The sequence below is a fragment of the Mizuhopecten yessoensis genome, unplaced genomic scaffold, assembly GCF_002113885.1.
Source record: "Mizuhopecten yessoensis strain PY_sf001 unplaced genomic scaffold, ASM211388v2 scaffold10157, whole genome shotgun sequence".
Classification (NCBI taxonomy): domain Eukaryota; kingdom Metazoa; phylum Mollusca; class Bivalvia; order Pectinida; family Pectinidae; genus Mizuhopecten; species Mizuhopecten yessoensis.
The window spans coordinates 97,668-112,160 of NW_018408407.1; the positions used below are offsets into that span (position 1 = coordinate 97,668).

General features: G+C 33.7%; 1 protein-coding gene across 2 annotated transcripts; it reads right to left on the minus strand.

The window, feature by feature from the left end:
* Positions 1-2,135: 2,135 nt before the first annotated feature.
* On the minus strand, positions 2,136-13,937 carry LOC110459631 (WAP, Kazal, immunoglobulin, Kunitz and NTR domain-containing protein 1-like). Of its 2 annotated transcripts, XM_021511975.1 has the most exons (13): positions 13,854-13,937; positions 11,937-11,982; positions 11,646-11,734; positions 11,479-11,550; positions 10,748-10,868; positions 10,159-10,259; positions 9,200-9,259; positions 7,484-7,634; positions 6,727-6,818; positions 6,261-6,332; positions 5,745-5,886; positions 3,374-3,498; positions 2,136-2,380 (listed from the first exon to the last, which is right to left on the minus strand). In XM_021511975.1, the coding sequence occupies exons 1-13, from the start codon at positions 13,854-13,856 to the stop codon at positions 2,228-2,230; spliced, it is 1,227 nt and encodes a 408-aa protein (XP_021367650.1). In that variant the 5' UTR covers positions 13,857-13,937; the 3' UTR covers positions 2,136-2,227. The 2 variants fall into 2 exon arrangements, with proteins under 2 accessions (XP_021367650.1, XP_021367651.1); XM_021511976.1 differs by lacking the exon at positions 11,646-11,734 and having other exon boundaries at positions 13,854-13,889.
* Between the last annotated feature and the right edge of the window lie 556 nt (positions 13,938-14,493).

Genomic DNA, 14,493 nt, shown 5'->3' on the forward strand with positions numbered 1-14,493 from the left:
AATCGTGATTCGGTCGATTTGCGGTTTAACTTTAAATCTATTGCAATTGTTTTTTTTTCCATTTTGTTTTTGTTTTGTCATATTAGTGGTTAATCTATAAGAATACATGACCTTGAACATAATGACATTATATAGTTCGCGTACTTGGAACGGTAATATCAAAATGTTTTTGTCATGCTGTGTACAGAAAATTAAAAGTTTAGTAAGAGCAACCAAGTATCATACACATTTGTTAAAACATTGCATAGGAATGCTTGCATTGAAAAAAAAAATGAAAACAAAGTATGGCTAAAAAGCGTTTCAAGGCTTAATGAATTGGTTCTTGATATCTTTTCAATGATGTAAATACTACAAGTTCATTTCAATAACGGTATTGGTTGACTACTTATTGCAATATTTGTATCTGGTTTAAATTGCAGTCCTGATACATGCTTATCATTATGGCTGACTTTGGGCTGTTGTTAAGTATTTTCGCGTTGATTTCGATTCAATTCCAAACATAATATATTTTAGAAAAGGTCACAAGCAAAGGCTCAAAAATATATTTCCAGTGTAAGGAAATGTCATTCCTTGAAATTATGAAACAGATGTGTTTTTGTACATTTTATCAATCGTTGACATAATCTTCATAAAATGACCTTTAGTTTAAATGGAATTAAGGTTAAAATGGTTATTTCTTATTGAACAGAATGAAGCATTCTTTTTATGCCCATTGTACAGAGTAGCAATCGGTCAAAACAAATGAAAACAAACTACAAAAAAAATGCTGTTCGGAGTCAGAATCTTACAAGTACTTACACTACAGCATAAAATGTATTATATGAGGTTTTTAACGCAAGCAATTTTAACAATTGTCTATATATGTTAATTCCAATAAGTGGGTCACGTACAGACAAAATAAGACGATATGACCTATTTAAGCCTTTATTAAAAATTGAATATACATGGATTTGTGTTTCAAAATTGTCGAAGATCTGCCCGTTCGTCAATATTGAATGTTCCTATTTTGCTTAATTATTTACCATTATAACAAATTTGCTAGCTGTTTCCTGGATCGTTGGTAACTTACATCAGGGGTAGTCGGATGATGGGTTAAATAGAGCACTCGCCTTTAATCCAGGCGGCCAGGGTTCAATTTTTCGATTGTTTGTGAATTTTGCTAGGCCACTTGGTCGACCTTCTGTATTTATTCCGGTAACTTAGGTTTCCTCCCAAACTACGACTCCTGTACGCTTCTAACCCAGCCAAAAAGTGTGATTAAGATAAGTTCAAGACGTTTCACATTGTCTTAACGTGAACTATTTTATTTTATCCATTCTGACGGTGTAAGCTTTGACGCAGAAAACGATTAGACTTCTAGAGCAATTTTTCTGGTCTTTACATTTTTTGCTTATTTGTATTTCGTTTCACTTTATATTTCAGGTTAATTTGGTCTGTTTTAAACCATATCAAATGAATGACAACATGAAACCAGTAAATAGCAAATACTAATGATTTAAAAGTGAAAATTAACTGAGGCCCGTTACGCTACAAATGATGCTTGAAACGAAACTGTATTCCTACCCTTCTAAATCAACTTAGTTTAGAGTATCAGCTGTTCAGAAGCCGCCGAGCCATATTAAATTAAAAAAATAATCTTTGAAATATGTTCGTTTGAAAAAAACTATATTGTATTTGTATTACTAAGACAAAATGTATGAACAAAGTCTCACTTTTAGGATTTCAGTTTTAACTTTAATTGTCTGGAGCAGATATGTCAGACGGTTGCTTGATACGAAATATATTCTATATGCATCACTCCCAAACAGTTTCAAGAAATTCAACTTATATGATCAAGTGTTTCCTTTTGGGCACTTGACTTGCTTCAAATTCCAGGTGAATCTGACAGACTTAAATGAGCTCCATAAATAGAAATGCGCATTTTTGATGCCCAGGAATTCATAAAATGAAGGCTGAAGACATGTATTGTTCATTTTACTAAAACATGGTGTTTCAGAAACGTTATATGAAATATCAATATTTTTCTCATATAGGTTACAGCGGCAATATTGAATCTCGGAACTTAACATAGAGACTTATAGATTAAAACTTATATATCACTTTCAGGGGAAAAATAATTAAAAAAAACGCGGTAAGAAATTGATAGGGAGTCATATTTTATTATAGTGTGGACCTTCTCTAATTTACATGTTTAGTTTTGAGTTTTTATCACTGTCAATCAGCGTTGTCATGCTACCGTCAACTTTACTGTCTGTGAGTCAATTCCATTTTCATTTGTAGCGACACATGTGTAGTAACCCGCATTCTCTCTTGTCACCTGCCAGATAATTAAGTCTCCCGTAGCAGGCCTCACATAGTTTACAGGTGAAGGAAGTGGTAACTGTAATGGCAAAACGATAACAGTATAATGTTTCGATTCTCGATTCTAATTGTCAGTAAATTAGTTTGCCAGCAAGGGTAAAGTCATATCAGGCCTGGCAACGAAAAGCAGGTACACTTACACAACTTAATCCACAAATAAAAATCAATAGTAAAATTTGAAATAAATGCATACTCAAGTACACAGCAAAACAGTAAGATATTATTATAACACATATTGTTTTAACTTCAAATTTTATTGAGCACTGTACGTAGATATTCAACAATATTTTGCAAATTTATTTTACAGAATGAACAGAATATTGTTATCTATCAGACAAAACTTTTTTTTTTTTCTTAAATCTGCCTTAAACTGGCACTTTCGATATATATTTACAGCAATATACATGTTCGTTACATTAAGGACAAAGGGCTAATCCTGTTAAGGTTATTCAAATATTATTGTTAGCGTAACATATTATCATGATCATAATTATATTGGAGGTGAAACAAAGACGATCCTTTTTATGTTCTTGTTTTGATAGGCGGTCATTACTTTTGCAATGCTTGTAATGATAACAATATTTGCTTACATGTAATTAACAATATTTGCTTACATGTAATTAACAATATGTGCTTACATGTAATAAACAATATTTGCTTACATGTAATTAACAATATGCAGCCTCTTAGTCAGATCTACATTAATATTTCTAAAGAGTAAGATCATTATCTTAATTGCTAGGATTAGACACAATATTACTTGTGTTTACGGATTTACAAATTGTGTTTCTCCGAGACTATCCAGTAAATACACCAAATTAAGAAGTAAACATTACTTTCTCCGTTGCGATTGTGTGGCACATTCTACCAAGAGGTTATGCAAGCACAGGTTAATAATCTTCCTTAAATCTTTATTATTTTTATTAACATAGAAAAAGATTTATCAGTAAATAAGGACAAAACACGCTCTTTAATGATGTTAAAAAACTGTTTGTGCTAAAAATGTGTTTACCGGTACGTCCCAGTGAATAACAGGCTTCGGAGACCCGGTGGCAGCGCAGTGTAATCCAACATTTACCCCATATGTCGCATTCTTTAGTAGTGGTCCGACATCTGTTATTGTGGGCATACTGCTGGCTGTAATATTAATTATTTAGATGTTTGGTATGTTATTGTGGGCATACTGCTGGCTGTAATATTAATTATTTAGATGTTTGATATGCGATGGCTTGTCAAAAATTTAGTTGGAATACAACTATTGATCGTAGTACACATGTGTAAGCTAAGATCAGCTTAATATAGAAGTATGATTCATTATACTCATGATATGGATACAGTTGTTAATCATTGTTATTTTTGTTTGTTTGTAATTAAAGGTCATCGCTACAACCAGTGTCATGTGAGGACGGGGGCCTAGTGAGACACTACTGAAAAATGAAAGTAAATAGAACTTATATTAGACAGAAGAGATAGGAAACGAAAAAGATTTTAAAAAGTTGCAATTTAGGCAGAAAATCAGTTTTTATCTCTTTCAAATCCTCTTAGTAGGAGACACAGAAGAAATACTCCGATTATGCAGGGGGACCACATACGTGCTCTTTTACAACATGCAGTGGAATACAGCAGGTCTGAACAAGGTTTTCTCGATATCCCCTTAAACAGAATATATGGAAGAAACTCCCCATTCTTTAGGGGCAAATTAGTCGCCATTTACAAAACTTCCATATATTCTGTTAAACAAATTGTATGGCTATATCTACAAAACAAAAGCACAGTAGAAATAACTATGTGTTAGATCTCTCTTTAAACAACACAGAGCTTGACCAGGTACAGTCTGCTAAACTGCTTGGTGTAAAGGTTGATCAATGTTTAGGTTGGGAAGACCATGTTCACTACATGTTTGGGAAAATAAATAACGGCTTAGGTTTCTTGAGAAAAATTAAAAGGTACCTTCCCACTAGTACGAGAATCAAATATGTTGATGCATGTATGTTTCCGGACTTTTTATATTGCTCAACAGTTTGGAGTGGATGTTCCCAAAATTTGATGCAAAATATGTTTAAAGCCCAAAAGCAGGCAGCAAAGCTGATTCTAGAAGCTCTCATCTGTTGACATGTTTTCTGTTTTAAACTGGTTGCCAATAGCTGATTTTTATCTACTTAGAAGAGGTACAATGGTGTACAAATGTGTAAATCATCTTGTTCCGGGATATCTGTGCAATGTTTTTGAATTATTGTCTGATGTTCATACTAGACGTACAAGATCAAGCCAAAACCATCTTTTACAGATACCAAGACATCGTACCAAACTTTATGCAATTTTTGTTGTTGTATCAGGCAGCCAAATTTGGAGCAAATTAACTAATAAAATAAGGGCATCTACCAATGTAACGTCTTTTAAACACTCTTTCCGTAGCAACCTTAGGGAGTCTATGTGATTCCTTTTATTTTAATCATGTGGGTTTTAGTGCAAACCAGTTTTTATGTTTCCTGTGATAAACCTGTTTCCTCCCACTCTTTTTTAGCATTTTTTAAACATTATTTTAATGACTACCTATAAATAAAATAAAATAAATATACAACATTTGATATAGCGCCCTATCTAGCTAACATAAGCCACTCTAAAGTGCTTTACAGTACATAGATATACAATTGTATACAGTCAATACAATTAGCATATATATTAATCAATACAATATTGAGGAATTCGCAGGAGCTGCCTTATCAGGCGCTAACTACTAATCCTATGCCACCTGGCTAATTTCTCCCTATGTGTGTATGCAAGTGTGTGTGCTTGAGATGTATTTTGTTCTGTTTATAGTGCCACATCACTTGAGTGCTACAGCACAGATACCGAAAGACCCACCCCAGACCATGTTATACTCCACCTGGATTGTTGGAGTTGTGTGGGCAGGAGAAAAACACTTTCTCTTAATATTCCATGCGTACGGCGACTTCGGGGATCGAACCCCGACCGCCTGCTTGGATAACCTATATCTTATCATAATTAAAAATAAAATAATGTGCAAGCCCTGATCTTTATAAGCTGTCACATGTGCTCTCTTTTTAAGATATACCAATATACACATGTCTGGCAAACCATGTAAAAGATGTTCTACAATTATGTCTGGTATAATGTTGAAATTGTAATTTCACTAACTGATATTTTACTAACAAGAGGACCCTGTGGAAGATAAGCTTTGCTTAACAGGTTAGAAAATAAAGTTTATTATAATTGTTATTATTATTAAATGCAGTAGGATACAGCAGGTTTTTCTTGGTTTCCTCTTTATCCCGTAAACAGAATACAATAAAACCAATGTTTATCAAAATGCTAAACGAAACTCAATAATAATATATAATTGATTAGATTTCTCCACTTACTTATAGGTGTTGTGTGCAGCTGTGTGATGGTGGGAGGTAAATAATTGCAATCGTCAGAGAAACAACAATATCCACCACTATCGAACCCACTACGCCGCCCAAGGACAACCCAATCCGTATATTGTGAATCAAGAGGGCATTCCTAAATAGAAGAAAAGTCTGCGTTTGTCTAATATTGAAACATTTTACAGGGTAATTCAAGAGCAATACAAACGTACTTGTTTAAGTGATTTTATCTATTTTTTAATACAATGCGTGCATTTTTGTCTCAATGTTATTAACATCACACTGTAGTATTTTTCACCTTCAAACGCATATGGTGTATTTATTAATTGCAAATGTCTTGGTAAAATCATAAGAAGTTAATAACCTAATCCGTATCTGTTTCATTGATTTGTTATCTAACTAGTCTTGTCTTCTTCTAATATAAATATTACATAACATTTCACCATATTATTACAAATTACAAAAAAATGCTGGAATGCTTGATACTAGCGATATCGAAAGAAAAACTACCGTTTTGTGTTTGCATTGGAATAGGTAAGTAGGGTTGTTGTTCTGTTGTCGTTGTGTGCTACTGTAACATACCTACAACACAACAACAAAAAACACAATGGGTTAATACATGCTTCATATAAATAATCACTTCCCATGATAACTGATTTAAATATATATTTATTAAAAGTTGATAAGCCAGTTCAGTGAATTGAAAGCCCGATATATAATATCAATGGTCATCAAAGGTATGATGTTAAAACAGTCTATAATGACTTTGTATCACATTCGTTGTATTTATCGTATAATATATGCAATTGTTATGAAGTCATGAACAAAATGAACGAATGCCAAAGTGTATGCACTGTGTTTGTTCTTTTGACATTTGGTTTCTTTTGGTTTTCAAGGTGTTTTTTTGTCATTCAAAGTCTGGTATGTTTCAAATTTGAAATAACTGTGAAAATGATGTGGTATATGCGATACTGACATGATCCTGTGGACATATGTGATGAAAATGACAAAGAGGGTCAGTACTCTCCGGACAGTCGAAACATCGTAATAATGGTTGGATTGTTGTACCTAAAATTGTAATTGTGAACATAACATAATCGATGATTTTTATTGGTTTTTTTGCAGATTTTCATTTTTATCTTTCTCTATTTCTTCTTTTTCCGTTTTCTATCGCATTGCTTGGCAATACCTCACTTCCTCGCCCATGTGAGAAAGGCAATTGGATCCGTCTCCGTGCTGAGACATACCGAAGTCCTTTAAATCATAGTTGCTATTCTCTCTGCCTAACGTTCAGCAATTAGGATAATGGCAGCAACTGTTTCATCCGTTGTCAGTATAATGTCACCGGGCGGAATGCTATGTTAGGTGCCTTCGACATGGTATTTCAGTGAGGTAGCACTCACAATTCTCAAAATGTTGAACGTTAAGCAGGGAACATCACCTATCATTATAAAGGACGTTGGTATTTCCCAGTTTTGGAACAGAACCCATTGCCTAACCCACATTGACAAACGCTCAACACTAAGGTAACACTTACACATTGCCCATTAAGGCACTAGGAAACAAAATATTTTCCGGAAAAAAGAATTAAATATAAAGATCCTAAATATTGCGATCGGGGCAGATGCTCCGATGTGGTTTCTTCATTTGGAACATAAGTTAACACTACAGTTAAATTATTCAAAATTCTATTTAAATAAAGTCCATCTTTTAGGACGAGACTCAAAACCTACCTATAGTTGGAGTTGTTCTAGAATGAGCTGGTTCTACAGTAGTCACGTGATTCTGGTGATGACCTGATGACGAAGTTGTGCACTGTCTATTACAGAAGTCCCCGGAACAACACGTGGAGCAGCCACTATTAGAATTCAGATGCTGGCAGTTCTGTTGGACAAACAGTCTTTTATTTTTTTTAAACTTGTCTTTATGTTTTCAAACCCTGATTAATTGCAACAAGTTAAAATTGATATTGGGGCATTTGCATCACATTACGTTGTTTTGTCATGATATATTTCCTGAAATAAATTAATCACGCATAAACATTATATAACACTCGAAACAATGCTAAAAGAAATAAGTTCTTAATATTGAAATAATTGCTTAATAACTAAATAAACATTGATATGATACATAATACATTATAAGATTGCACATAACATCAGTCGGTCAAAGAAGAGTAAAATTTTAATCTGACCTGGATAATTTTTACAAAATATAGGGTGTGCTACAACCGAAAACCGAAAACGATATTCTGGCAGAATACCTTTAGTTCCTTGTGTGATAAACTATCGTTAAATTTAAAGCATTGTCTTCATTATTAACGGCTACACTATCTAGTGTTAATAAATATATCACCTAACGTAAATTATATATATATGATTTTAATTGTGATTCTTTCCCATGAATATACTTTTCAAGGATCAATATTTGTTTTGAAAATAAAGATAAACTTTACATTTATTGTAATCAAACTTTCAATTGTTTTAAAACACTCTATGGAGATTTTCTTTTGTCAGTGGACATTTAAAAAATGAGTCAGGTAGAAAACAGATTCAAATAGTCTTTTTTAAATAACGTAAAAAAACATTCTTGAGTATTACCAAAGTAATGAAGTTCCATGCAACTGGGTTAAATGTGTTTTTTATTGATGTGTCCACGTAATAGTGATAAAAAGTCTCAGTGATAAAAATTGGCTCTTGCCAGGAGGCCATAGTTTCAAGAATCTGATCGGTTGATATCATCACGGAAGACAACTTTGAATATGTTTGACTCAGCTTACTGGTTGAATGAACTTCCGTAAATTCTTGTTTACAATTTAGTATGATCAAAACCATTCTAAGTAATAACTTGTTATATGCAACGAATATCAAATAATTGTAGAGAAAATAATAATATGTTGATACGTTGTCGCTTTTCAAGGGAATTATAGAAAAACAAAAATCATTATTGAGCTTTCACTGAAGCTAAAACTGTATAGAAATTAAATACCCCAAACCTGTATTCGCATGGAAGTTATTTACTCAAACCATCGTTAATATATTTCAGAAAAACTGTGGATGCAATTCAAAGGTAAACACTTCGACCGGTATTTTACTCACCTGGGCGTTTAGTTAAAACACCCATAAAATAAAATAAAAAAATAAGAATGTATATTGTTCTTCTTCAGATAAGAACTTTTAACGCCGCAACAGTTTTTTGGGCCTGGTTGTTAAAATGCCTGATCACCTGAAACAGCCATTTACGCCAATTGGAAAATATGTGAATTAAAAACAAAATACTAACATTTTGTGTTTGTTGTATATGTTGTTTATTCACACCATCAAACAAACACATTTCTATTCAAGTAAACTGGTCGCGTTCGAAATTGTTGTTAAGATATTAAAGTTATACACAACTGGTCCCAGGTGTGATTACCATGGGAACAACCTTCATAACGTAAATGATATTACCTGAGTGGCCTTACATCCCATCTGATAATGTCCAGGGGAGGAGTTATGTATGTAGCATGCCTAGAGAAAAATTCAGAAAATAAGAAATACTCATATACATACAGTTTCTCCAATGTTCTTCTTAACGCTAATGGAAAATATTAACTAATCACCATATTCCACCACCGTTAATAATCGGATGATTTCAGGTTTAGTCTTCACAACATTTAGTGATATGACAACGGTATTATACCAAAGTCCTTACAAATGGTATTTTTATTCCCTACTGAAAGTTCAGCATTTAGGGGAATGGCAACAACTGGTTCACCCGCTGTCAGAATAATGTGACCGGACGGAATGCTGTGCTGGGTGCCTTCGGCATGGTATTTCAGTGAGATAGTACTATAAAGTCGGCATCAGATCCGCACTATCACAAGGAGGCAAGCACACCAACATACACTGTTTCCTGCATACACACACGCAAAGCCGCTTACGCAACACACATGGGGCACGGTCTTAAATGACATTAGCTGTTAATTAAACCAAACCAAACACTTTTGAATTAGCAAAGGGCTATTCAAACTATGCATTTGAAACTTATTTTTCTGGCACGAAGAGAGCTTTGATAAATAATTTTTGAAAAGAAAAGTTTACCTTTCGGGATTTTTAAGAAAACAAAATCGAGTCGAAATAAACCAAACACACTTTAGATTGTTATACTATCGCTGAAACTAATTGGACAATGGAAGTGTACGAGCCCAAACGTGCTACAGTTATATCTAAACAGAAGTTAAGAAGAGGTTAATAGATAAAAGACAGTGCAGTGGGACGGGAATCTTTAAAGTTAGTATCCCTGATTCGAAAATCTTATTTAATTGGTCACGATGTATTTTCCAAGTATGTCTATCACATTTTCATTAAGCGCTAAGTAAATTAAATTAAGTGAAACAACACTGTAACATTTCGTTTGGTTAACTTACTTCACCCTGGTTACAGCGTCCGATGTGGTCGCATTCTTCGGGGCTTCTCACGTCTTGGCATTTAAAACAAACCGGAGCATATCCATGCATCGCTGTAAAACCTGAATAAAAAACACGTACCTAGATCCAGTATATTTTACTTTTACATAGGTTCTAAATATATCAAAATAAACATGTATATTAAGAACAGCGCGTGACGAGATACATAAAAGTTATGATTAAATATTAAATGTAAGCAAAGAATTTCGTATCATTCCATTTGTTCCGTAATGGAATTGTAATGGTAAAATTGTACAGGTACTGTATAATACTTACTTAACGACAACAAATTAAAATGGCATAATGACATTGATCGAAAGTCGTGGGATTAGTATGCCAATACACATGTACGACTGTATAATGGTGATGGCTTAGCCTAAAAGGTTGGAAGGAAATCTGATAGAAAGTGATAATTATGTATGCGGACAATATGGGGGTCACATGACAACAGAGGAACAGACTGATTATATTTTACCAACTTAACTCACGGTGGCATAAGCATACAATTCCGAGGAGTAAATGTAAAATTCTCTAGAAACCAACATCTTACCTGGTAAATTACATCCGCCAGAATTGCAATAGTTGTCTTCACAGCATTCAAGACACATGGTAATTTCTCGCTTACTTGTCCGTCGCACAACGGTTCCATTGGTAAGGAGGTTGGCGCAGTGCTAAAATCATATACATATAGGATCTTACAAGAGTTTTCATTTCTTATGATATATATGAAACGAGTCTGATAATTTTTCATTTCAAAAGCCTCTGGCGAGTTTCATAAATTTCATATGAAATCACAAAATCAAGATTTGTGGCATCTAATCGTGTAAAACGACAATTTTCACAAAACTACCTTGAAATATCAAAAGCCGACATTTTGACTCCAGGATGTAAGTCTTTGAGTTCATTTATTAGTCCTAAGCAAGACGTCATAATTGAAACAATTGAAACTTACAACCAGTTAGAGGGCTGGTAGGTCATATTACATTGGTTAATACGTAAAAACATATCACATGGGTACATTCACAGGATAGCACAGTACACAAAATAGTAGATAGACCAAGAAACCATTCCGCCTCCAACACATACGTTAAATGACCGTTGCTATTCATATTCCTATTAAAGCAAAGCAGTCATTGTAATGGCCAAGAAATAACTTCTTTTTTAGATTTGCATCAAGTTCTTACAAAGTGTTGATTTGGGCAATTGGGTTTTGAACAAACATATCAAAATCTCCTAAAAAACCACAAACCTTCGATATAAACTATAATTGACAATAGTTACCATTGAATCCATACAGCCGCTTTGGTATAACTGCATCCCTCGCTCGTTTTCAAATGATCGGAGCAAACATTTCTGAAATATAAATACTGTTTGATATCATAAGTTAAGGAATAACGGCGACGGAGGCATTATGTGATGACGGAATGGCTATTTATGAACTCCCTTACCTCGTGAGGTCCACATTGTACTACTGTATCACATGATGTCGGCAAAGCCTCGCTGTGACACTCCAGACACAACGGCCCCTTTCCATATACTAAAATTAAATTAATGCAATAAACAAAAACGCCTTGGGTAAAAGACAAAAAGTCGTTTAGCATACTAAATAATACTGTAAACCTACTTTTTTCAATAAATATACCTTTTTTCTAAACATCTTCTGAACATAATTTGTACTAAACTGTGTATCATCCCATGCCTTGTTGCATAGTGAATGTATTGTTTGAATTTATACTCACCTACTCCAATTTGAAATATTAACGCACAAATGGTTGAAATCACAGACTGTAAAATAAAAGAGTAAATACAATTTTATTCCATTCGCAAGTTTCCAATTATCTCAGTATAAATATTTCGTTTGCCCTCATTTTATCGATATTGAGATTATGGTTATTTACTCTTTATACATCCATTTTCATTTCTATTGCGTGAGACAAGTAGTCCTCGTGTTGGGAAATGGATGATTACAACAGTCATCACCCAAATATGTACTTTGCAGTGTATAGACAAATGCGGGAGGCGTGATATTTTGTATATGTGATTGATTTAAAGGTTCTGGTAGTATTTTGTCCTAGCATGGTAATAATGTAACTGCCGAGTTTGTCCAGGTAATGCTGTTATGATAATTTAATATAGTTTTCGTTTGTTTTTTTAAATTGGTGCATGTATCTACTTTGAAACCGTTGGTAAAACGGAAAACCCCAAATAAACAAATAAACAACACCTGGTGACCGGTGGTCAAAGTTCTTTTGATAGCGTATATTATGTAAGTGTGTCTATTACGGGCCACTGATAACATATATAAATAGACTGACTCCAAATTCTGCCCTGAACAGTTAAATGGTACGACATCGGACTCGTGACCGAAGGGTCCCGTTTTCGTGTCCTTTTATGATACTGTGGTGTATTCTTGAACAGGATACTTTTCTCCGCTTGTTTCAGCCTACGTAACTGTAAATGAATACGTGGTTGGTCAGTGCTGGGGTTTTTGATGTGAGTGTCTAAATGGCAGGACCGGCTGTATGCTCCCCAGGTAGTTGAAAAAGATATTGGCCGATTGCAAAAACCACGAATGATAACCTTTGAACCGCTTTGAGACGACCTAGGTTGTTATAAAGCGGTTTATTATATTCTTATCATAATAACAAATATATAAACTTTAATAATGACCTTATAGCAGTTATGAAACAAATTTTCCCTATTTATATTAATTACTCTTGATTGCTCGGATAAAGCGAACAAAAGGCGAAATGCAGATGGAAACCCAGATTGTACCCAGAGAAAACCAGCGAGGTCGAGCCAGTAACAACAAATACTTATTCACGTCCGTTAGAGAAATCAAACCCCGACCCTCCTGTCGAAAGGCACGTGCGTTAACCCCATCGCTAACCCATCACCCAAATAAGATATAAATGGTACATCAACACAATTATTTTCGCTAAGGACGAAACTGATATTTCTTGTATCTTTAATGTTCGCTTGAAAGGAAGCCTTATTGCTGATATGCTATGTATGTTGTCTACTACGTAATATTAAACATTGTAATTACCTGTTATTATCTAAAATTGATTACAGTGGTCTATCTCCCCTTTAAACAACACTCGTACAAACTAGCATTGGGTTATAAGATAAGGAAGTGATATAAATGTTTGAAATCTTAACTGCATTAATCGTACTTTGATGTAGTAGAATGCAATATTTTTGTATTTGCATATTAAAAGGAACGACCAATGCACATATGATAATATATAAATTTGAAATATTTTAATTTTTTCTCTCTAATAAACACATGAATACATATAGGGGAAAAGATAGTATGACAAGACAAAAACACAATTGTACTAATTGTGAAATAAATGACCTCTATCAAATTTATGACTTTATGATCATAAAATACATATAGGGGAGAATTGTGACAAGACAAACAAACAATTGTGCTAATTGTGAAAGAAGTGACCTGGCTTAGATTTATGAATTTATGATCATAGAAAGGAACTCTTTCTAAAATGTTTTCCTTCAGTATTTCTATAAGTATTTGCCTACCTTTCACTTGTGTCATTTATTGTCTGGCATACCTCATTGTGTTGGTCGACAGAACGCCAATGTTAAACAAACAGCGTATAAAATTACTTAAAGTTGTCCATAAAAATACTCACCATATTTCGATTTCCTTAATGAAACGCCAAGTTGTTGTGGAGAAGATTGTTGAAATGCACAACCTACAAATAGTCCAGTTGATATCTTACAATTATAGATCAATGTACAATGATAAGAGTTGACATACTTAGGCCATGCTACTAAAAGAGGTGAGTTAGTGGAAACCCATATGCCTGGTGGCTTGGCTTGGTTTTGATAGTATTGGATTTCGCTAAATAAAATAGAAATCATCATATATGTTTATTTCACTTATAAATAATCTTCACGGCGTTCCATGTATGATAGAAAGTTAATCATTTAATGATATATCATGGGAGTGCAATGAGGAACAGAAAATGTTGATGATTTTTTTATTTTTCTTCAATAACCATACTTACCATTCCCTATTCAATCAATAATGTAACTAATGATATTTGGCTTTTACCGAATAATCATGGCTCTGTTATATAATTGATAATTACATGAAGATTATTATTTATATTAATCATGATATATATAGTTTTGTCACTTTTTATTAGTAAAACATTATTCGGGTTAAGATTCAGAAATGTATTGGTTGTCGTAAAATGAAACACCATCAAAAATGATTAACAATTAATTAAAACAAGAATTCAATAGGTCTTAGCAGTCACCTGCATT